This window comes from Vanellus vanellus (genome assembly GCF_965231255.1).
Source record: "Vanellus vanellus genome assembly, chromosome: 14".
NCBI lineage: Eukaryota > Metazoa > Chordata > Aves > Charadriiformes > Charadriidae > Vanellus > Vanellus vanellus.
In genome coordinates, this window is record NC_138919.1 from 15,670,704 (window position 1) to 15,695,135 (window position 24,432).

The following is a 24,432-nucleotide window of genomic DNA, read 5'->3' on the forward strand; positions in this document are numbered from 1 at the left end:
TTTCTCCTCCTCTCGCCCCCCAAATGCTGCCCCCGCTTTGTGTGCCAGGAGATATTCGTCTAATAACATTAGCTTGCTTGCGCTGAGTGGACGGTGCTTGAATGTTTAGACCTTTTAAGAAGGAGAAAGCAGGCTTTAGTTGGCTAATCTGTAGTATTTGGCAAGTAAAATGCAAGTATTTAGTGCTGGGCATTGGTTGTCAAGGAAACGGACCTAAGCCTTTCCTCCGTGCATAACTGATTGAATTTTTCTATGCGGTCCGTGCGTCATGTTCATATATATAGACAAAATGATCATTCACTGTCCGGACAATCGTCGGTCTGTACAGAAAAGGGACGTCCTGTCGGCGGGGTGGGGGCTCGGCGGGAATTAGACAAATAAGAAAGTGAGTGTGTTTGGATGGGGGATGAGAAAAAGATGATAAGCTCGTCTATAAATAACGAAGCGCAAGTAATGTAGATGGGAGAGGGAGGGGCGGAGGTAAAATAACAAAATAATATGTTTCTAATAAAAGGCTGAGGGTGGAGGGAGGGGTGAGCTCACCTTGTGCCAAAGAGGGGAGGGAGGCTGCAAGTTAACCAAGGGCTTGCTCCGTATCGCTGACGCCAAAGAGGCGGTTGGGCATCGACTGGGGAAAATAAATAGGAAAAGGGGTTCCAAAGGGGGGAAAACCTGGGCTAAGAGGGGAGGAACGCGATTTGTGTGCGAGTGGGGATGCTGGTGGAGAGGCAGGGAGGGATGCTGGGGCTCTGGAGGGATTCGTGAGCCCCAGTGCCTCCGGCCATGGAGGCTGGGTAGTAAATCTGAGCCACGGAGGCTGCATAGGGCATCATTTGGCGAGTCGAGGAGGGGCTGGATGGGGACAGCCACTGCACGCGGTGTCCTGGCAGGCTGCGAGGGAAATGTGGTGACCCTGGAAAGTCCTTTGGGAGGGAGGGGTGTGTGCCAAGTTTTAAAGCATCTTCGCTTTCTGCCTGAAGCCTGTGGAAGGAGCCTTGGGGAGAGGAGCCGGGAGAGATGTTGTCTTGTTCCTGGATTCCTTCTGACAGTAAAAGCTGAGGGAATTGGAGACTTGACAGCAAAAAAACCACGGGCTGTCCAGGTTTGTGGGAATACACAGCGGAGCCCTCCTTGAAAAGACTGCCTGTCAGCAAAATAGACTTGGTGTTCCGAGATGCTTTCCCGTGTGCCAAACCTTATCCAGACGGGAGAGCGAGGACCCTGGAAGGGGCTGCTGGGGAGCCGGGGTGCAGCCGTGCGAGGCTGTGCTGCGCCGCTGAGCCCCGCGGGGCGCGGAGCATCGCTGGGGCAGGGGATGTGCTGGCACCCAGAGCTTGGCGGGGGAGAAGCAAACACCTTCCTCCTGGTCCCGTTAGGCTGTCTGGCAGCTCACTGCAGGCAGGGCTGCGATTTAGGAGCGGGTCATATCTCCAAAGCGTAACGTGGAGAGGGGCAACAGGGAATTGTGGAAAAAAAAACGTATAGGCAAGAAAGCAGCTAGGGAGAAAAGTAGGGAAAAGCCTAAAATCAGGCAGCTGGGGTGAAGACCTTGGATAAATTAAAGGAAGGGTGGCCCTAATACGTGGTGGCTCCTGTGAAGGTGCTTCCTAACCTCTTGCAGACACAGCTGCTACCATACCGGGCTGTATTTGCAAGAGCTGGTCCGATTCTGGAAGAGCTGTTTCTCAAGCCCAACATCCAGCCGCCTTTTTTTGGATTCTTGCCCTCGTCTGCCATATGTGCCGCTGCCTCACCAGACCCTTTCTTGTTGCGTGGCTCGGGGGAAAATGCAGATTCCCGCTAACGGGTTGAATTGCAGAAGGGAGCACGGTGGTTTTGTGAGTGTCTGTAGTGTTGATTTTGCTTGTTGCAGAAAGGACAGGGATTCGGAGCATGCTCAGTGCTCCCAGACTGGTTTATAAGAGCAGAAGGTGCTTCAGAAGGTGCAGAGATAAAATCCACCCACCCCCAGCTGTGAGATGTGCTAAACACGACCGTGTGGTTTGATGCGGGGATTTAGCTGGGCCTCATCTCCTTCTGAGATGGGAAATCTGCCACCGTCCTTCAGCAAAAACGGTCCTGTTGCTCCCAGGCTGGTGGCTGTCCTGTCCTGGGAGACTGACCTGACCTGTGGAGTGGGTCCCTTAATGGCTTGGAGAGATGAACCTCAAACCATATGCAGCTGGGTGCTTCCAGGAGCCACCTTAGTGAGAATGTCTTGATCGCATAGACAGCCTTGCCCTATCTTTTGGGGCTTGAACCTGATACAGTCTTGGGGACAGTGGCGTTTGGGCGTGCTGACTCCCAGGGTACTGCCTCTCCATGCCCAGAGGAGAGGGGATAGCTTTCCCCAGACTGTTTCTCATGTCTGATGGTGCTGGGTTGTCTTTTAGGGCACGGACGCTCAGAAGATGACTGCGGGGATGAGAGGAGCCGCCACCGGGACAGCCACCTCCTGGCAGGGCGCTTGGAGCGGGATCAGGAGAAGCTGCTCAGGTGAGGGTAGGAGAGGGATGGGGTCTCTTGCCACAGTGGCACAAACCGTGCTCGGGGACAGCCTGTCCGGAGGGGGGATGGGGTTGCATCCATCCTGGTATAGCTGCTGGCATCAGCCTTGCTGGTGCAGAGGGGACCGCCGAGTGGGGTACCATGGGGTTATAGGCAGATCCTGAATCTGCATCAGAGCAATCCTAACAGACTGCTGCAAATCCATGCCTGCTCCAAAGGGAGGGAGAGATGAGATGTTTTATTCTGGACGTGATGTTAACCACCTCCATCACAGCTCTCCTGGAGTGTGTGACCCTGGTTTGCAAACACAGTCGCTTGGCAGGCTGGTCCATACCCCTGGGGTCCTCCAGCCGCGCAGTAACCTGCAGCACTCGGACCCTCTCTTTCTCTCTCTCTTGCCTCCCTCATCACCAGAGAGAGCAAGGAGCTGGCAGATTTTGCCCGGATACACCCCTCCGGCTGCGCCACGAACGGTTTGAACTCCAACCTCATGGTGACGGGAGGCCCAGCCTTGACGGGCTCCGGGCGCTGGTCCGCAGACCCGGCTTCGCACTTGGCAGCCCACCCCTGGCTCCCCAGGACGGGGAGCCCCTCCATGTGGCTGGCCGGCCATCCCTACGGTGAGTGCCCTGGGAGGGAGCGATGTGTCCATGGGGTGTTCACACCGATGCAGTCCAGGGAGGGGAAAGGGAAGGAGGTATTTTGGAGGAGACAAATGATAGATGACTTCTTGTGTGGGTAGGAGCTGCCTGCATCCCTTGAGTTGTGACTGTGGTGTTTTTTCTTCTAGGACTTGGTCACCCTTCCCTGCACCAGGGTATGACTCCAGGCTTCCCCCCTGCCATGGGGGGAGCTCTCCCTTCCGCCTACCAGTTTGCCAGAGACCCACAGTCGGGGCAGCTTGTTGTGATCCCCAGCGAGCACTTGCCACACTTCGGTAAGGATGTGAGCGCGTCCCTCAGGACCACGCTTTGGCAGCTATGGAGGAAACAGGCTTTGGAGGGGGCTGGATAGGACGAGCAGGCACAGCTCTAGGGTGGGCGTGAGCTGACCTCTTGTTATGTTTGCTTTGGAGATGGAAATGTGTAGTGTTCAGCAGTGGCTCCTCACCCCCTGCAGGACCCCGTAGAGTTTGGGTCTTTGGTTAGGAGAAACAACTTATGGGCTTAGTCACGGACAGTCAAACTAAGGGTGCCTAGAGAGCAAAGCAGGTCAGATGGCCCCAGAACTATGGGATGGTGTGAGCGGGGCTGCTGAGGAGAAGACAGCTCCGTTTCCCTTCTGTGTTTCTGGTTGCATTTCTGCATAGCCTGATGTTTGGCATCCCCCCACACCCTGGGGACTGGGGTAGACACTTGCCCTGAGCAGTCCTGAATCCTCCAGCCATCCCCACCCTCCTGTTTCCCTGACTGCATCTCTGCTCATTCCCCAGCGGAGCTGATGGACCGGGCACCCCCACTGTGGCCTGCCATGTACCCCCCGACCAGGAGCTCCCTCCAGCATGCTCACCAGCTCCAGCTCCTCTCCCATCAGCAGCTGCTGCGGCAGCACGAGCTGTACATCCTGCAGCAGCAAGCGGCCCATGCCATGGAGCTACAGAGGAGCGCCCAGCTCGTGGTACGTTTTCAGGAGCTTGGACATGAAATTAGCCTGAAGTTGGGGTTTTCGGGGGGGAATAAGCAGCTGTGACAGTATTACAAGTGTCTCTCAAGGGTACGGATGCATTGACCATCTTGCCCTGGTCCCTGGGATATGAGGCATTCAGTGCATCCTGCGCAGTTGGGGTGGGTTTTGGAGGGGTTTGGTGTAGAGCTGTAGAGCAGTGCTGTCAGGAGAGCTGCACAGCAGCCGCACGACCTTGATTCTTTCCCTGGGGATGTCTCTGTTTACTGGGGCGGCTTCATCCCTGGTCACCTCCAAACCAACCTCCTGACCAGCTCAGAGAAGCAGCTACAATACTGGCAGCAATCACGCTGGGTCCTGGAGCTAGCTCCCATTCACCAAATGATTTTGGAAGTCATGAGCTTTCATTTGGGTGTTTTACACCTATTTAATTTTTATAGCAGTCGCCTGGTTTTCAGCCTTCGTTTTACATGTGTGCTTCTAGGCTGGAGACTTAGAAATGGAAATGGTTTGCTTTGGTTGCAAGTGAAAGCTGAGACACACTTCACATGACTCCCGGAGGTGGGGATTTGTAAAGAAGGCTATCACAGATCAGTGTCGCCCTCCATCAGATTGGTCTTAATATGGTGTTACGCTGGAGAATGTGTGTTGTATTCCAGTGCATAAGACCGTGGTCTTGTTCGGTGGTGGGTCTGTGCTTTCCAGGAGCAGGTAGAGATGTCATGCTGAGTTTTGCTCTGTTGTTGTCGTCGCAGGAGAGGTTGAAGGCGAACGAGCAGCGTGCAGATATGGAAGAGAAGGTGACGAAACGGAGCCTGGACAGTGCCAAATCAGGCCTTTCCTCCTCTGCCCCGGGACTGGTGCACCGAAAACCACCCGTGCTGTCTCCCAGCGCCTCCACGTCCTACAGCAAGGCTGTGAGTCCACCTCCCCTCTCTCCCAGGGCCTCACCCGTGTCTGTGCTCAAAGCTGAGGTGATCCAAAAGATGGAGGAGCCACCTTCGCAGCCAGCCTACTCCTACCCTGCCACCCCCAGCTCCCATCCTTCCAGCCCGCCCCCCGCCTCTCCGCCCCCTGCCCCTGCCATCCCTCCAAAAGAAGAGGCACCCGAGACTGTGGAGAAGAAAGACCTGGAGCTGGAAAAAGAGGCAGCTGGTCCATATCAGGCCTTGTTTCCAGGTAAGAGAGCCCTGCTTTGGCAGAGTCCCGTTGTGTTTGTGCCTGCCTCCCTGTTTCTCCTTGGCTCTTTCCTGCTTCCATCCCTTCCTCTAGAGAAAACCATGTAGCTCCTCTAAAAGGCGGGGGAGAGGCAAGGACCGGGGGTGGTGCGATGGACTTGGGTCGGTGCCTGAGTCTTAGGGACGCCTGGGGCTGTAGGCTGTCTTCTTCCCTTGGGTCGAGCCTGGGTTGGTTCCTCCATGGCTGAAGTCTCTGTGGGAGAAGGATGCAGGAGGAAGATCTCTCTCCAATTGCAGGAGAGTGCTGGAAAGGTGCAGAAGGGACCTCTGGGGTGCTGGTGCCTGTCGCAGGTTGGCCAGGAGAGAGATGCCCAAAGCAGCCACTGCTTAATAATAAGAAGAGATTAGAGATGAGGGGAACCTGTCTCTATGCCTTAGTGAGAGAGGTGTTTTGGAGACCCAGCCAATACACAGCCTGTCCCTTCTGATGTCTTGCAGAGATCCCCCCAGGATATCCATTCCAGTCCCTTCCTCCCTCCTTTGGAAGACACTATCCCTACCTCCTCCAGCCCACCGCAGCATCTGATGCAGATGGCCTGGCTCCTGACGTCCCACTGCCTGCTGAAGGCTCTGAGCACATGGAGCTCTCCCCAGAGGTCAAGCCTATCCACCTGTCTCCGTCCAAAATGCTAGAGCCCATCCAAGCAGCAGCAGAAGAGGAGTCCTTGGAAGAGAGGGTGAAATCAGAGGTGCAGATGGAAGAAAGCCAAGAAGGCATCTGTGAACAGGACATGGGGACTCTGAACATTGCCACCTCTGCAGCCGTCCCAGTCCAGAACGTGGACAATTGCAATCTCCTGTTGCATCAAGGTGAAGCCCTGGGTGCTATGGAGCAGGACCAGGAAGACCTCCAGAGCTGCCCGCCTCCTTATCAGGTTGTGGCCTGCCCTGCAGAAGCAGAGGCTCAGGCGGAGACCGGGAGTGGAGCAGAGACCTGCTCCGTGCACATGGACTATGACAGTTCGCTTGTGCACACAGAGAATGAGCCGCCTGAGATGGACTTAACGTCCCAGCGGGAGGAGGCCTCTGTAGCCATGGATCTGCAGAGCGCCGATGTGCCCCGGGGGAGGGAGTTTCCCAACCTGCCCCCTGAGGAGGGGGAGCAGGAGCCAGAGATCCCTTCCTACACGGAAGAGGCAATCTCTTGCCAAATCCCAGCTCTGGACATCAAGCCGGGCGACCCGCTGGCTGGGATGAATGCTTTGGTGGCTGCCACAGAAATGCCTCAGGCTTGTTCCTTGTTGACTACCACCAGCATCACTCCGTCCCAGATGAAGGTAGAGGTGTCACCTGACCAGGCCTTGGAGCACTCCTTCCTGCAAGGGATCACTTTGCTGAGTGAAATTGCAGAGATGGAGCTGGAGAAAAGGAAGCAAGAAATGCAAAGTAAGTTGTGAGCGCACTGTCTGGCCAGCCTTGGGCCAGGTTGGGTCTCTCTGCATGCAGCCCCGGTGCTCTCTGTGAGGGCAGAGGAGCAGAGCGGGGATCTCTTAGAACCTCAACCAGGAAGCAAGGAGAACATTGCCCTGAATTGCAGGAGCGGCTGGTACTTTGGATGGGGTTGGAGCAGGGGTTTTGTTGCAGTAGGCTGAGCTACGTGTGGCTTTTGTACTGCTCTCCCCCTCCAAAGGCCCTTGCCATGTCTAGACAGTTTGTGGTATGCGTAGCGGAAACGGAGCCCCACTTGCCGAGAGCTGCCAGGGTAACACCCTTCTGGCAGGCACTGAGTCTACAGTCTGTCGGGGTTTGGCACAGGAGGCCCCGGTAGCTCCAGATGATGCTTTCCAAGAGCTTGGCAGGTCCTGAAAAGATCTCACCTTCGTGTAACTTCCTGAGGCGAGACGTGATGGGACCTGCCAGTTGCACCATGGCTGGGTACAACAGGAGATCTCAAGTGGGGGCCAAGGGTGGCTGGGAGGCTCCTTGGGCTGCCATGGTCCAGCAAGGGACATCAGCTTCTCCTTGTGCCTGCTGGAGGAGCAGTCGTGGAGAGTGAACTTCTATAGCTTTTTTTTCTGTCCTGAGCAGGTCCAGAGAGTTTCCCTGTCCGGCCAACGCTGGAGAGTTTGCTGGCTGCCAGCACCCACATGCTCATGGAAGTACTTTCCACCCCCTTTATGGAAAGTCTGAAAACCATCCGGCTGCCTCGAGAGCTGAATCCCAACAAAAAGTACAGCTGGATGCAGAAGAAAGATGAACCCGTAAGTAGCTGTTAGCGTGGCTGAGCCTGAAAAGCCACAGTGCATCCACTCACCGCAGCTTGCTCGTCCAGCCGCAGTTTGCCACCCGGCTTGTGTTGCCCTTCGGCATCGAGCAAAGCGAGCCGGCGCTTCCCTTGCGTCGCGTTCATCGCTGCGCGGGAGTCAGCATGGTGCGATTTAGCTTCCTCCTTTGTTTGTGAATCAACACCATTGATCTCAGCAGGACCCTCGGCAGCCCTAGAAGTGGTGTTTTGTAATAGAAAGCCAGCAGGAACTCGTGTGTTACTGCTTTGGCCAGGGGGGGGGATAAATAAAGATAGAAGCAGGAGGGTTTTTCCTTGTTTTTCCTTTGCTGACTCTTCCCCATGGGAGAGGCTGACAAATTATTTTGTACCCTGCAAGTAAGTGTTCCAAGACAGGGAATATTTTGATCTGCCTTTTTAAATAGGGGAAAAGAGACTCCATGGGTCTGTTTTATCCTGCAGGTTCTTTCCCAGGGCTGCTTTCCCTCAGAGCTAATACCGTCCTATGCATAAGCCGCAGAACATCTTTGCTTGGCTGGTTTTGCTTGGGTACCGCTCTAGGACTGTGCTTGTTGTGGGCAAGGGTGCTCTGCTCCACTGTAAGCATGGAGGGCTTGGCCACCAGGCTGCAGATCTTGGCCATTGCAAGGGCACCCCAACCTGCACCACCCCAGTCTAGGTGGGGGCCTGGACATGTTCTGACCTTCTTGCTCCCTCTTGCCTCCCCACGCTAGATGTACTCCATCAAATCGGCCATCGAGAACATGGATGCGATGGAGCTGGACTACAGGATGAGGCTGGCGGAGCTGCAGCGGCGGTACAAGGAGAAGCAGCGGGAGCTGGTGAAGCTGCAGCGTCGCAGGGACTCCGAGTAAGTGGCAGGCTGCTCACTCGGTCTTTTTTTTTTTTTTCCAGCTGGGCACTTTCACTGCCTCTCGGTCCGGGAGAGAAAACAGCTCTCCATCCCTCCCTGTTTCCTCTCCTCTCCTCCTGGTACGGCCTGCCAGAGCTTTGCACAGCACACTCCTAGGCTATGTGACAAGACAACCTGATCACTGGTGAATGCAGCTGGGAGACCGTATTAGAGACAACCTTGGCTTCAGCAGCTCAGTTTAGCAGTTTGGTGACAGGCGAAGGTTCTGGGTTGGCTCCCGTTCTTGCTTGCTTTCTTTTAATTTTTTTTCCCTTTTTCTTCTTTTTTGGATTTATTTGCTTTATTTTGTTTTCCTGTTTGTTTTGCTTTTTGGTTGCAAAATTTGATTTTGCCTTTTTTTTTTCCTTTGCTTTTTTTTTTTTTTTGTTGTTGCCTTGGTTAACAGTGAAGCGTGTGGTTTTTTTAAAGGGAAAAGCATGACGAGAAAAGTAGAAGCTTGGCGAGAAGAGGCCCTGGAAGGCCCAGGAAGAGGAAACTTGGATCAAGCGCTCTGTCACCCATTAAGGAGAGAGGGAAGAGTGACAGCAAGAGTGGAAAGTAAGGCTGGAATTCGGGGAAGACGGGAAAATGGCAGGGTCGCTGCATCAGGGTCTTACGTGGGGAGAGCATCTCGGATGCAGTGGGGGCTCGCCGTGCCGTTGTGTTGGCAGGCCGGTCTCTGGCAGCAGTGGTGTTGTGGAAGCGTGTGCATTTAACGTGAGTGTGTCCTTACAGTGGGAATACGGTGCCGGCCTCCTCCCTCCCCGCTGGTAGAGCATGTGCCTGTGGTGTTGGGTGCAGGTAGGACGGGCTGAGTTGAGCAGCGGTGAGGTGATGTGGAGCAGCTGGCTGGGCAGGGACCTGTAGGTGAGCCCTTGGTGTCAGGGAGTGCGTCCTCGTGTGCTTTCAGGAGAGCGGCCGGTGCAAGCGGGTGCTGTAGAGCTAGGTGCAGGGCTCTTCCAGGTTGTCTACTTCATAGGGCTTTTCTGCTGTTTCTGCTGTCTTCATCTCCTGTTTCCCTGAATCAGTGGGAGTTGGTTTCGCCTGACCTCTCTTTCAGAATCATTCTCTCTTCTGCTTTTTTCTCTTTTGCAAGTCCAGATGCTCTTATTTGGATGCCTGGATCTCACCACCATTGGCCATCTAACCGTTCACGGATGGCCGAGTCTCTCCAGTGGGAAAGCGCCTCCAAGCTGCCTTCCCTGCCTGCTATGTATTTTTGCAAATGTCCTTTCAAGACTACAACTTAGATTCAGGTGCCCAGCTCCCACTGACCCATGTGCTTCTGAAAAATCTGTCCTCTCGGTGGCTCTGTGTTTTGCTTCTCTTGTTTGGATGGCTAGACAGGCTGAAGGTGTCCAGAGGTGGCTGGAGTTGTGCATGTCTGAGTGCATGAGCGTGTTACGTGTGCATGTCCCCGCGTCGTAGAAATGCTTGAGCAGCCTGGTGTGGGAGATGGAGATGCACCCTCAGGCAGTGTCCAGGGCCTGAGGTGTTGGTTTAGATGTCTGCGGAGGTCAGCGGAGAGGACGGAGGGGTGGGGAAATGCCTGGAAGCTGAGGAGGCTGCCCTGTGTCAATGGCTTTGTGGCAGTGGTATGTTCTCAGCCAGCAGGGTAATGTGAAGGAGACAGTGTATGAGAGCTATTAGTGGAGGCTTCTAGATAGAGGTCTTTAGGTGTTGACTGATCTCTCCATCCATCAGTTAGTTTCTGGAGACAGCTGGGGAGCAGTGAAAGATGTACTTATAGTCTCACACACTTTTATTTTTTGTGTTTTTTTTTAATTAATTATTTACCCTCTCCTTTCCCCCCAAATCCCGAAGCGAGACTGAAGACGCAGATCACAAATGCCTCTCACAGAGGGGCCGGGCTTGTAAAGCAGATTGCCTGTCCTTTGAGTGAGCCAGTCCCTGCCGTGGCCTTGTCTGCCCATGCCACCGTATGTGACGGTTCTTACCACCTCCTTGCTCACACCCAAGCAACCAGAGCAAATGTCTGGGCAGTGAGGCACCTCCTTGGGCCTCGGGAATCTCTCTCTGCACCTACAGAGTCCGTGAAAGTAGAGGTGTGAAAAGACGTACAGGGCCAGCTCAGGTGTCTGTCCTTCCCTCTGCTGTTCTGTACCAAATCAGGCACTTTTTGGTGGCTGGTACTCAAGACATCAAATACTTCCTTTCAGAGACCACCTTTTAGGTCTCTGATTTCAGGCACCCTCATCTGTGCTGGTGGCCAAGAGCGTGCAAGAAGGGCTCCTTGGCTCTCCTGTTTGGTGGAAAACCTTGTCCAAACTGCTGTCGCTTCACAGTGGACTTGGCTCCCGCTGAGGATCCCCACTGTCCTAGGAGGCATTTAACCTCACTTTTGAGCTTGGTGGGGACCACAGGGAGGAAAGCCCTCCACCTTGACCCATCCTGTGCTTGGCTTGCAGACTGAGCAAGTCCTTGTTGCTCTCCGAAGACTCTGAGACTGGCGAGGGCATGAAGAAGAGGCACAAAGGGGCCCTCCCAGAGGAGGACGAGGACGTGGAGAGCAGCAGTGGCAAGATGAAAGGGAGGAACCAGAGCTGGGAAGAGCACGATGCAGCTCCCAGCTTCTCAAATGAGGTCAGTGCCCTCATGGGGAACATGGCTCCATGGGCCAAAAGCAGATCTCTTTCCTGCTTTGTTAGCGTTGGCTTGCGCTGGATAACTCCTGATCTTAGAGCGTCTGCTCTCAGTTCACGTGGGTTTAGAAGCTCTTCATGAGACGACTGTCTGTGCAGCGGAGGGGTGTTTGCAAAGGCTAACGTTGGCTTATGGAGGTTGGACCTTTTTGGTAGGCAGCAGAGAATCCAGAGCAGTGCTTGTCTTACTCCTTTGCCTGTCAAGATAGCGGAGGGGAATGGACTTCCCGAAGCGAGGGAGGAAAGGGAGGGAGCGCAACCTTGCTATTTTAAATGCAGGGCTTTCTTCTGCTCCTGTGGAGGCAATGACATATTTACTGGAGCTTTAAGCTGCTGATGAAATCCAGAATGCGTACAGGCGAAGTACTGAGTTACAGCTGCTGTTATCTAGCTGTAGCACATGTAAAATATATTTACTTTTTTCAAGAAGCAAGGAAATACTGAAAAGGGTGTAACAGCGCTGGCTGTAATGCAGTGATGCTGATGCTCGTGCTGAGAGGTATTTGGGTCTTTTTGGCATCCCAGCTTCTGGAGCTGGTTGATTATGTGGAAATCCGTATTTATTTGGCTGAGGTTTTGGGTAAAGATTTTTAATCCTCGTGATTTAAAGAAAAGCTTGTAAAACCAATCCAAATATATCTAAAAACCAGAAGGTGTTGAGAAGAAAGAACTCCAAAACATGTTGTTCTACAAGCATATTATATCTTTTTGAAGAAAATTCTTTTTTTTTTAAGTTAATCTTGCAGTTTTGTAGTGCTCGATAATGGTAAAGCTGTGCTGTTTGCTGTCATCTTCCTCTTCCTCCCTAGCACCATCATGGGTTATGGCAACTGGGGCTTAAGACCATCGTTTTGAGGCCTTATTAGCTAGCGTGCATGAGAGACTGTTAATGAGGGCTAGTAAAATCCCTCAGGTCTGCCGTGATATTTGCTCTGTATTCACCTCTGTCTCTTCCTTTAACCTCAGCAGTTAAAGCTTAAAAAGAAGAAGGTGCCATCGGACCAGGAGCAGCTGGCCAGCAAGCTTGACAAGGCTCTGTCACTCACCAAACAAGACAAGCTCAAATCCCCCTTCAAGTTTGCTGACAGCTCTGGGGGAAAGCCGAAAACTAGTGGAGGGGGCAGCAGGTACCTCCCACCCCATGAGGCTCTGCCGAGCAAGGAGGAGAAGAAGAGCCTGGCCAAGAACCTGGGCCTGTCACTGAAAACCACCAAGGAAGGTAAAAACAAAGTGGCTGCCAAAATGAAGAAGATGGAGGTGGGGTTAAAAGTCAAAAATCAGCTCAAGGTTTCCCATTCACCAGCAATATCTGAAGTTAGCAGCTACTCCTATAGTAAGTAACACCTCATTTATCTCTTTTTGCAGTGTAATCTGTTGTAGGGGCTTGGGCGGGTTTCTGGCCTCTTGGAAGGGGTCTTGGTGATGGGTCTGCTTTTACTCAGGAGTGAAAGGTGACCTCCTTCCAGGCTAGTCGATGCTGCTGCATCTTTCAGGTCAGCGTGAGTTGTCCACACAACTCGCTGTCCAAGAGGTATCCAGTATCAGTGCATCTCTTCCTGGCCTGTGTTGTACTGATTGTCAGAGCGGAAAAATGCTTTAAAAAAGAAGTTGACCCATGTTCTTGCTTTCGGTGGGAGTAGACACTCTCCTTCTACCTGTCAGACAAGTACTTACAGCTTCTGCTCCAGGAGGTGGTTAATGGTTGACTTTTGAAGTCCTTGTTGAATTGGGTGGGATTGGCTCTAGGATTACGCCATGGAGTCAGTTGAGGAAGGCAAAGCATGCCAGGGGGCACTGATGCTCATGAGCATAATTGCAGATAGTGTCGGGAAGAGAGTAGAACCAGAGGTAGAAGAGTCTTTAATGGTTGAGGCAGACAATGGGGCAGAGACCGTGTGAGGGACTTGGAATTTATGGTCTGAGGACTGGTTGTGTAATTGTCTAAGCTCACTTGCATACACATCTTTTCCTTTGCTTGCAGCTATTTAAGTCCCATGTTAAAACCCTTATGGGGTGTTTGTATGCATAACAAATGTATATCTCAGTGCAACACCGGTTTAGAAATTTCACTAATGGGGAAGATGATGAGCTAGTCATTCTCCAACTGCACAAATGTTTGGCATGAAATTAGCCATTTACATGGCAAAATAGGAGCCATTGTGTTCACTGGACTTGAACACAGCCTTTGGCTGGTCGTGCGCACCGCTCAACAGTTTTGCTCTTGAACATGCTTCACTCCCAGGGAACAGACGCATGGCTCCTAAACTGGGAGCTCTCGAGCTAATGGGGAGACGAGGCATGGGCTGTTGCTGGAGGTAAAAGCCTTGGCTTGTGGCAGAGGGCACTTTTGCAGTGCCCTTGCACTTGGTACTGTGGTTTCATGAACAAAAACTCCCTCCCGGACCTAAGGGAGCTGCTGTTTCACCCCTCTCCTCTCCAGCAAGTCTCCTGGTGTAGGAATGTGCCCCTTCACCACACAAATCTTAGCGCAGGGAGATTGTTGTTTCTGAGGAACTGACTGAAATGGCACAGCTTTGGCGCGTGGTTTTTCAGCTGTGTGCAGGTTCAAGGAAAGGGCTTTAGCCCGTCACTTGGTCACCCAAGCATGATAGATTTGGGGAGGCAGGTCGAGCATATGGCAGCACCTCCCATGACTGGTGTGCTGCTCTTGTGGAGGAGGAGAAGTGGGATCAGCGCCAGGTCCTTCTGCCTCCTAACCTCATGATTTTCTAGCAGGAGTCCTGAAAACCTTGGGCATAGATCCAAAGGGCGAGCTGAGCATCCTGTTCCCACAGATTTTAACAGAAGTCAGATGCCCAAAATCATTTGCGTATTTGGGCTTTAGGCCTCCTAGACTTGCTGTCCTTCGTTTCTTCCTCTCCTCAACCAACGCAGTGCAGGTGGGGAGCGATGCCCAACCTGGGCTGACACTGGAGAGCATCTGCTGCTGCTCACAGGCTGGAATGGTCCCTGCCACAGTGTCTGTATTGTTGTGGAGCTGATGGTGCATTCATGAGCTGGGAGGTAACAATTCATACCTGCTTTTATTATGTCCAGGGGTACTGTATGCTTCTTGTTCTACTCATCAGATGCCAGAGGTGACCGCTGGATAAATTCTCACCGCTCATGGGGCATGGCAGCTTTGTAAAGCCACCATTCACAGGCCAAGGAACGGCTTGGCCCCTGCTCCATTTTGGTGTACTTTATATTGCATGCTGCAGAGCATCTGGGGTGGCATGATAGGAGTTAGACGTGTTGCCTGCTTGGCAGCTGGGCTGCCCATGTTGAAAACCCTCTGGGAGAGTTGGTTCATGTAGAAAAGGAGATTTAGGTCAAGAGTGTTGAGCATAACCGTGGTTAAGGCTAATTCAGGTTGATGGGCCAATGGTTGGCATCGTGGCGCCTTTGATGGACATCTTCTTAGTGGAAATGTCTACCTCAGTTTTCTGCTCCTAAGCTAAAAACAATCTTTGGGTCTTGTCTTAAGGGAGGACAGGAGTTGTTTGGCCTAGGTGGAGAGTGTCTATTTCTGACCGAAAGAAGGAAATACCTATTTCTGTGTTTATTCAGCTCCCACTTGCTGAGCCCGAGACTTGTGATGGAGGGACCTGGCAGGGGTGGAAAACGGTGGCACACTGCCCCTCCTGCAGCCGCTTTCCCCTCCTGGTTTACAACCTCTTCACAAAGAAATGCACCAAAGCACCCCCCAAAAAAAACCCACCCAAAAAAACCCCCAAACCCCCATTGTCTCATGTAACCCTCTTCCCACCCGCTTTGACCACAGATACGGACTCAGAGGAGGAGGAGGAGGGATCCCTGAGGGACGAGTGGCCGGCGCAGCCCCCGCCCGCCCCCAAGCCACGGCCACCTAGTCTCTACAGCGCAGCGGCCAGGAAGGGCGGCCGGGCAGCCGGTGGCCCCAAGGCGGCCCCCCGCAGCGCAGCGGCTGGGCGGCCGCTGAAGCCGAAGGCGGCGGCAGGCCGGAAGCAGCCCTTCTGCCTGCTGCTGCGGGAGGCCGAGGCAGGATCTTCCTTCAGCGATTCCTCGGAGGACTCGTTTGATCAAGGTTACTAGCTTATAGCAAACGCAACCCCAAATGCATCCCTCCGCCATGTCTGTGTGGGAGCGGGCAGGGTGGGGGGCGAGGGCGAGCAAGGGGCCTGGCGGGCTGGGGTCAGCCATTTTGATGGTCGGAGCCAGGGCGGCCATCTTTGTTCTTGGCAGCGTAGCCTGCTTTATCAGCCCGACGTTTATTTTTTATCCTTTTTGTACCTGTATCATTGTGATATTATTACTAGCTGGCTCTTTTAGAGCTTTTATATCAACTGGATTTTAGTGTCCACCTCTCCCTGCTTTCCTGTTCCCTTCCTCCCTTCAGTTTTTCCCTCACTTTCTTCCTTGCTGCCACCACCACCATTATATTATTATATTATTATTACTATTATTTTATTCCTTATTTTATTTTATTCCTTATTATTTTATTTCTTATTATTTTATTTTGGCATGAGCCTTGTAGAGGTTTGGAAGGAGTTGCTTGGTTTTTTTTTAATTACTTTCCTTATTTTTTTTCCTTTTTGCTTTTTTCTTTTGCTTTTTCTTTTTTTCTTTTTTTTTTTTTTTTTAAATACCGGGATACTGTTGTGTGGCCGTGTGACTTGATGTTTGTACTACGATTTGGTATACCAAGCTTTATTAAACATATCGAGTTCATTTTTAACTAAACCTGTGTACCTTGTCTCTCTTGCTGTGTCTCTTATCAGGCGATTAGGTTGCCGCTTCACTTCATCCTGCTCTGCATCCCCCTCCTGCTCCCACTCCCCATGAGTAGAACTGGAATTAACCTAGTCTGGGGTACTCTCTATTATTCAAATATCCCTGCTGCCTTTGTCCAGATAAAGCCTAGGCCTTCCCCCCTCCAGCCCCTTTAATTTCATTTTTATTTTGCTCACCCAGTTTTGTTTTTCTTTTTTTCAGTTTGTTTCCTCTGTTGATAGGCGCTCTCGAGGCAGGCAGATAAAACGTGGAGGCGCTTTGTCCCTTTTGCCGCTGCTGGAGGGTGCTGGGTGTAAGGTCCCCCTTATTCAACACCCAGAAATTTTTATTTTTCACTTTTTAAAATGTGTACGGCAAGATTTTGCGTCTCTTTTTGGGTGGTAATTTTTTTTTTCAGATGCCCAGACGTAACCCACGGTGTTCAAGGATGTGGCAATTACTGCATTAAATTTGACTCTGCAGTTTCCCTCCCTCACCCCAATTTTTTTCTTGCAGCTTCTTTTTGTCAGCCTGTCATTAGTACTTCAGTGGGAAAAGAGATTACTTGAGACTTTTCCTCCAGAGACACAAGGGGTTTCTGTTTTAGAGCGTACTCATTAAATAATAATCATGGGGAAAGGTCATTTTAATGAGCCCTCAGCTCCCAAAAGAAAGTAGCTGATCTGGGCTGAATGCTAAGCAAGAGCATCCCCAGTTGTTATCATCTAAGTTGCATGGCAGATTTGGATGTAGCACAGCAAAAGCCTTTTAGTATTTCACACTGCTCAGACGGCTGTTAATTGAAAACAGGGCTAGATAGTTTTGCTTTTCTTTTGTTTTTTTCTTATTTTTTTGATGTTAATTTCCTTCATGCACCTGTTTGTTTTTTCTTCCCTCCAAACCCAACCTCCAAAGAAAGATAATGTAAGCTAAAAAAAAAGATTATCAAACACAGCAGAAAGATAGAGAATGCTGATTTGGTTTGATGTGGCTCTGGGCTGGACCCTCCAATGCATTTCAAAGAAAACCGAAAGGAGAGTAATATATGCTAAAAAAAAAATAAATTCTTTCAAGAACCCAAAAATTTCTGGGGACAGTGGATTTTATGTAAGGGTGAGATTGCCACATTTCCATTAAGAGTCTGCGTTAACTTCCATTCTTCCCTTCCCTGTTCCTTCCTGCATCTTTTCTTTGTTTATTTTGCTGCTGTTGGAAATTTTGAGGATATCAATCCCTTTTAGGTGCCAAGTTCTTGAGGGTTTTTTGGGTTTGCTTTTTGGTTTTGCTCCAGGTAAGCAGATAGGTAACTTGTCCCTGATGGGCTTTGTTGATTTTTCAAGTAACCTGTCTGCTTTAAAAAAAAAAAAAAAAAAAAAATCCCAGTTTTATGGGGTAAAGTCTGGGGAAGGGAGGGGATATGGGAGGAGGTTGGGAAATCTGGAACAAATGGGGAAATGCATTGTAAATCCCTCTGGGGTGTCATTTAATGGTGGGGTAACCAAAGATGCAAAACCTCCTGGGGTGGGAGGTGGGCGTGGAGAGGGAGGTGGGGAGGGTTTATTGGCTACAGTTTTGGGTTTTTTTTTTCTGCAAATGTTTGTGGGTTTTTGTTTTTTGTTTTTTTTGGTTACTCTTACTCAGAAGCATTACTTGAAGGGATATTTGGGTAATAGGGTTTCTAATGGCTTTCCCTGATACTAAACCGATTAATAACCTCAGCTTTTCTAGAAGTGCTCGCTTTCTCCTTGCAGCTGCTTGACCAACCCTTTCACCCCTGCCCCTATCCATGATGCTTTGAATGTCTGTGTCGGTCTCTTGCATTTGCTCTCACGCTGCACTAAAGAAGCAAAGTGGTTGGCTGGTTGTAGGGCAGACACTTCTCAGCGAGGGTCACTAGCCATGAACCCGAACCTTGACCATTGTTATGTAGGTAGGCAAAATAACTTTTCTTTATGTCATCTGTCAGCCTCAGATGTTTCGGTGTTACCTCCATGAATAATGACACGTAGCTCTCTGCATTCTCTTGGTTATTTTAATTTTGAAGATGATTGCTGTCCATTTTTGACTTTCCTCTGTCCACGAAGAGTCTTGCATGGAAGGTTTGCTCGTATGTATGTGTTTGAGGACTCCAGAAATGCTTTACTGTTTGCAGACATTCTTTGCAGAACCCCTTAACCCAGCAAAGGGGAGGATTTGCAGAGGGTTCCAAGATGAGAAGCCACGGCACTGCCTGCAAAGGCTCTGCCACTGTCCTTAAATGTTTCAGGGCCACGATGCAGACTGTCCTAGTAACAGGGTAATTGGCTGGCCATGGCCCTGCCAGTATCTATGTCAGAGGCAGGAGCGGCTGCAGGAAGACCTGTTTTCATCTGGTTTGAGTTAGAAGAGGTATGGGCACTCTGCTTTCTTGCAGACCAAACACAGTGTTGCCATTCTGATAACGGGCAAAGCTTGTGGTTTTTCATCCAGTGACCTTGGAGAGGAAACTGCTAATGTGGGCCAAAGCCACATGGGACCTTTGAAAACCATCAGATAGATAATACCATGAGCTTTCTGAGGCCACAGACCTTCCTCCTCCTCAATACTCTGTTTTCCTTTGAAAATTACTAAGAAATTAGTACCTTCTTCCCCGCTCTGCTCTCCCCGACTCGGAGGATGATTTTATCCCAATGAAAAAAAAATGAAACAGTGAGGGATAACTCCCTCCCTACACAATTAGTTCCATGTGATAGTTGTAATATTTTTAATTTTTATAAGTACTTCTGGAGTCAGCAGCACAGCACATACGGGGGCAAAAAATCTTCCAATGATCAGAATTGGCTTGTTTGACAAAAAAAAAAAGGTAAAATCTTAAATTGGACATTCAAAAATAAGTAACTTCCAAAATTTGGACAGATCACACAAATCAGATGTTAATGACCCAGTAGCTGTCTAACGTCTGCCTGTACTTAGCCTGCTTTGTATGCTGTAGGCCTGCTTGGTGTTATGAGAAAACCATGCTATTTTTTTTATGATGTGAAATGACTCTTTTAAGTGTGTGTTTTTACTCCCCCCTTCCCAAGGCTTTCCTCTCCACATCCCCCTCAATCCGTCTTGTTACATCAGTCTTTACAAACCAGATTGCTTAACCAATTTCTGTTCATCATTAACAAATCTTCATTTACTGCTCTCCTGTATTAAAATACTATGGCAGCTTGGCTGTTAAAAGCAATGAGAAAGTTTAGTATTTTTAACTGGGTTTGGTTTTTAATCTAGTGCAGGTAAAAATTTTACCCCCAAAATGATCTTCTTTGGCTCCAGTTTATCTGGCACCAGTAGCATTTAAATATGAATTTATTGTTTGTTTTGGCTGTAGATTTGTATGTACATGTGTGGTTGTGTGTGTGGGTATATACACACATATACATGCTCTTAAAAATGTCAGTTAGAAAAGATATTTTTAACTTTGAATATTTTTTTCCCTTAAGCTTGATCAGTGTTAACAGAATGACTGTGGAAGGAAAAAAAAATATTTTTTAAAATGTCTTTTTCCCCATTGTTAACTAGAAATCACCTTTCCAGGAGAAAAAATAGAGGTTTCAATTGTGTAAAGGCATCTGTGCATACTTCATTTTAAGCCCACACATAGTTTGGGTAAAGTAGGAGTAAAACTCCTGCTTCACATTAAATACAGGCATCATGTGTCTCTCCTAAAAGCTGTGCAGATGGCCATAGAGCACCAACAACCTATTTGCCACCATGACCATAAATTTGGGGACTTAGTTTAGAAGCACGTGGGTTTGGAGCAGAGCCCCAAATGCGTTCTTTTTGTTTCATTTGTTAGTTTTTGTCCCTTGGAAAATCAGAAGCAGGGATTGTGCTGTGCACGCAGAGCAGAGTTAGCAAGATCTGTCCTCGCCATGAGAGGTGGAGGAGGATAGACCTGTGCTGTGAATGTGTTAAAATGTGTTTATTTTGAGGCTGAAAATTGAATCTCATGCAGATAAAAGTATAAGTGTTTTGGTAAAAATGCTGACAAGAGACTATCTTCAGTTGTCTTTCCGTAGCGTGACACCATATATTTGACAGAGGTTAGAATAACTGCCAGGTACGTTATTGTGTCGTACATTTTCTGTAGCGTGAGTAATAGCCGCTTTCATCCTGGCTTTTAAATCTGTTTTGCCTTGCTGCATTTGAAATACCGTAGTGGCTGGGCACCCTTGTGCCCTCGCACGTGCAAAATCTTTAAGTGCCGGAGGAGTGGTGCTGCCCGTGCTCAGCACAGAAAGTTGGTGCGGCAGAGCCAAGGGCGTTGCAGGGGATTCGCGGGGGACAGGTCATGGAGGGATTTTCCTGCAGACTTTCCCCTTTTTTTGCCTGTTTTCTTCCCCAGCTGCTCAGCAAGCGGCTCTCCTCTTAGCTGGCTCTCTGGTTCTGGCATGAGGGGCTGTACAGGCTGATATTTTTTTCAATTTTTTTTTCTGGTTCTGCTGAGAATTACTGAATTTCAGAGCCAAATGGGATGCGTGGAGAGGGGCTCGGTACCCCATGGTGTGTTGTTGAACTCGGGCACAGTTTTGCTGCTTTTCAGGCAGGTGGTTTCGGCATCTTAGAATAGCTGAGTTCATCTGGATTTGTTTTCTTTTTGGCAAAACGTTCTAGAAAAACAGCATTTGTGCCCCCTTTTCTGCTAGGGGAAGGAATCTGATCCTAATTTGCTGTGGGTTTTGTTTTTTGGTTTTTTTTTGCATGTGGTTTTTATGCAAGGAGTGAGCAGGGTTGTGGATTTCTTGGTATTTACTGCAGGGCTGTAGGTTTAGTAGCATTTTTATATCGCAAGGAACCGGCTTGAGCAACTGAAATGAGGAAGGGATTTTTATGCAGTTAAAAATTAGTATTCTGTGACTATCTGATGTATGCTACGGAGAAAAGCTCTCCTTGTTAAAAAAAAAAACAAACCACAAAACAACAAAAAATAGCTGGCCATTACTTCAGTTGATAAAACGCAAGGATGAGAACACTGTTTTCTGACATTCCTGTTATTTTTAATGTTATGGAAAAATAATCCAAAGTGGAAAAATAACACTTGTGCTGTTGTATTTTTTAGGGTGTTTTTTGAACAACCAAGTGTTGAGGACGTTTTTATCTATCCCAGAGGGCATACGTGAAAAGAAAAGGATTTTCGTGTTCATTCCAGCTCATTTTGAAGGGATCTGGTTTCTCATTTGGCTGGCTTTCAGACGAAGGGATAGCGGTTGGCGGGGAGCTGCCGAGTGGGCTCAGGCGGGGAGAGCAGGGCTCCTGCTAGCGGTGGAAATTTTCCATCCACCTTGATGATCCTGCTTAAGCCTTCAATTTCAAGAGAAATGAAATATCTTTTCCAGACCTGCTTTTTTGCAGTTAAATACATATATTTCTATGTCCTCATATATGTGTGTGTATATGTGTGTGTGTGGTATATGTGCATTTGTGTAGTGACTCTCGCTCACCAGCACTAACTGGATGAGATGCTGTTAAAATTAATTGCCTTTGAGCTGATGACAGACTCTTGGGAAGTGCTGTAGGAAGGGAGAGGTGCCACTCAGAGCATCTACCCCCAAAATACCTGCTGTATATACACACTGTAAAGGAAAACCCCAGCCTGCTGCTCTCTGCGGGTGTCAGCCAAGGCAAGTATCAAGGCTGATTTCTTTGCCAGAATTAGATTTTGGGCTGTGGGCAGCTCTTCCTGCCTGTGCTGAGCTGTAGAGAGGGAAATTAAAGGCACGGAGAGTTTTGAGGCAGAACGTTTAAACACTCCTTGTCTCCAACACTACCTATGCTTTTCACCCCTTATGCATTCCAATTCCATTGCTTTCAAATTATTATTTCCCCTCCCCCTCTTTGCATTTTTGCCTCCTGCCCCTTCTCCTCTCTGTGTCCTCCTTGCCTCCCACCATGGCGCAAGCTGATCTCTGGTATTCCCCTTCCATGCTGATCTCTGATTCTCATTACACTAATGGATTTCGTTATGGAGGAAGAGGTGGTGGGCGGGAGGGGAATCCCACAGCTCTGAGGTTGGGATTTTCAAAGGAATTACGCTTTTAATTCCTCCTGAAAGCTGCAGGGAAGGGGTGCGTGGCATCCTTTTCAAATCTCTGCCAACACCCTGCTCTTCCCTCCCTTGTCTTCAATGGGTCCTCTTTGCCATACCCTGCATTGCTGTGTCCTTCAAGGGTGGTGGTAGGCAGGTTGATAGTGGCTATATGGCTGCAAGGTCAAGGTCACGTGTGTGTCCATGGCCAACATCTTCTGGCTCAACTTATGGGTGGCTCAGTGCTACTTGGTGAGCAGAGACCAGCAGGAGTTATCGATTCGGGGTGGAAAATGTGGCTGATATACACAACTCCATGAGATTTGTAACAGGTTCCCTCTTTTCTGCGTGCTAGATTCTAGTTCAGAGGAAGAGGAAGAGGAGGATGAAGAGGAAGAGGAGGAAGCAGAGGACTATGGGACAGATGGCACTGACAGGCTTTCATCGCCTGCCCTTGATGAGAGTGGCCTGGGCCTTCTAGCAAGGTTTGCCGCCAGCGCAATGCCCAGCCCCATCGTTCCCCCTCCGCTTTCCATCATCCAGCTGGAGGCCAAGCAGAAGGCGAAGAAGAAGGAGGAGCGGCAGAGCCTGATGGGTGAGTTGTGTGGTTAGGGTTGATGCCACGGGGGCAAGAGGGAAGGTTCAGGAGGTCCCAGCTGTGCGGCAGGGACACTGTCTTGCTCTTTCCTTGTTTTTGGCTGCTTGGTCCTGATGCTGAAGGCAGGGTGAATAATCTGGCAAGAAAATAAGAACCAGTCACAGATATGGCAGGTTTAGCAGCTGCAGCTATGGCTTCCCTAGGGTCAGTTGCCTGTGGCTTTCTCAGTTTCCTCTATTCCTACCTGGCAAGTCCTTAACAGTCATGCTGCACAGGCAAGCGATGGGATGCTGTGTCCCCTTGGGCAGAGTGCTGAAGGCAGTGAAGTGCTGTTACCTTGTAGGGAAGGAATCACAGACAGTATGCAGTTGGTCTTAGATACCCAAGAGAAGCAGAGACACCCAAGCAGAAGAAGAATCCCTCCAATCAGCCCATTCCATCAGCTTCCTCATAGAAACCGGCCAGCGAGACTTGAAATGCCTTTCTCTGCTCACATGTTGGCGGTGCCAGACGCTGTGTTTCTCTCCCTGTCTCTCTCTCAGTTTCAGTGTGTTACATGTAATTGGAGTTTCCTTTCTTCCCCTCCCCATGCCCTGCTGCACAAGTGCCCGTTGGTGACATCATTCCTGGTCAGACAGATCTATATGGGCTCCATTTATAAATTTTCTATTAATATTTATTAGGTGATAATGGAAATTATAGCATGCTTCAGAATGGAAAATGATGTCTTCCTTGAGAGCCCAGCTTGTTTTAGTACTGTTTCCATGCTATATTAGGCTTTTGCCAACTTGTTCCAACAGCCTCTGTTAAGAATTTATCGTCTTGTAACCTGCCCTCCTTGAAACTGGAAGCATCTAGAAATTGCCTCATGTGGCAGTGAGTGACGAGAAGGAGTGTTGTAATTTCCAATGGGTTTTTCATTTTGAGCCTTGCCAGCTTTGATTTTGACAGGCTTGCTCTTTTTCTGCTCGTGCTGGGGCTGTCTCAGGGGAAGAGGTTTGGGTAGAAGATGAGAGCAGGTTCCTACAGGCTGAATTTACCCAGGAAAATGAGCGTATTCGAGAGAGAAGGACTGAGAGAAGATGCTCTCCATGCTTGTGCCTCGTACGTTTTTATTTGCCCACATGAATTTTGTTCCGTCCTGCATGTCCTTTCTCAAGGGTCTTCTGCAAGCAGTGGTTATCACAGCAGGGGCCATTCAGTGTTGGGCCTGATTCTGCCAAGTGAGGCATGATTTCAGACCTTGTTGATCTGAAGGCAGAGTCATGCAGATGTGTGTGCAGAGAGGGCAGATCCACAGCTGGTTGGAGGAGGATACAAGAGAGACCTTTGGCTGACGCTCTGTTTTGGAGAGGGAGAACCAGGTTCTGCTGATGTTTCTACACGTCTTTAGAGTTGCTGTGCCATCCCACGAGGTCCAGTGCCCTAGGAAATAAATGTATTTAGAAAATCTGGGCTCGGTTTCTTGTTCCAGCATGGACTCACTGCGTGACCTTGCGCAAGTTTCTTCCTGGCTGTTTGTATCCCGCTGACGGCACAGTTCCTGTGCAGCCACAGTGCTTTGCCTACCTTTTGCCCATGTTGCTGCATGTGTAGGTCCTACCTCAGTTTCCCTTCTGCCCCTGGAAATGTATGATCTTGCTCTCCTTTATCAGATTGTGAGGAGGGAAAACCACTGAAGGTCGTGAACATCTTGGCATTACTACAGTATTTCAGGCCTCTGGGTACTGCTGTGCCCATTGAGCGGAGGCCAGTATGAGGGGATTTCCATTTGCCACAGACAAAAGATCATTTGCCTCTCTTGACTTTAGGGAATTACCTGAGCCAATAAAAAGATCTGTCGTGTCTGTTGGCCAATGGG

General features: G+C 49.8%; 1 protein-coding gene across 1 annotated transcript in view; it reads left to right on the forward strand.

Annotated features, from left to right (window-relative positions):
* The window catches only part of TNRC18 (trinucleotide repeat containing 18), a 58,564-nt gene that overhangs the window by 22,405 nt on the left and 11,727 nt on the right, over nt 1-24,432 (forward strand). The window contains exons 4-16 of the mRNA XM_082490460.1: nt 2,394-2,496; nt 2,923-3,128; nt 3,299-3,445; nt 3,941-4,125; nt 4,887-5,310; nt 5,808-6,755; nt 7,398-7,570; nt 8,328-8,464; nt 8,936-9,064; nt 10,936-11,110; nt 12,136-12,502; nt 14,954-15,235; nt 22,329-22,568. Coding sequence (XP_082346586.1) covers nt 2,394-2,496; nt 2,923-3,128; nt 3,299-3,445; nt 3,941-4,125; nt 4,887-5,310; nt 5,808-6,755; nt 7,398-7,570; nt 8,328-8,464; nt 8,936-9,064; nt 10,936-11,110; nt 12,136-12,502; nt 14,954-15,235; nt 22,329-22,568 — 3,516 coding nt within the window. The remainder of the gene's footprint in view (nt 1-2,393; nt 2,497-2,922; nt 3,129-3,298; nt 3,446-3,940; nt 4,126-4,886; nt 5,311-5,807; nt 6,756-7,397; nt 7,571-8,327; nt 8,465-8,935; nt 9,065-10,935; nt 11,111-12,135; nt 12,503-14,953; nt 15,236-22,328; nt 22,569-24,432) is intronic.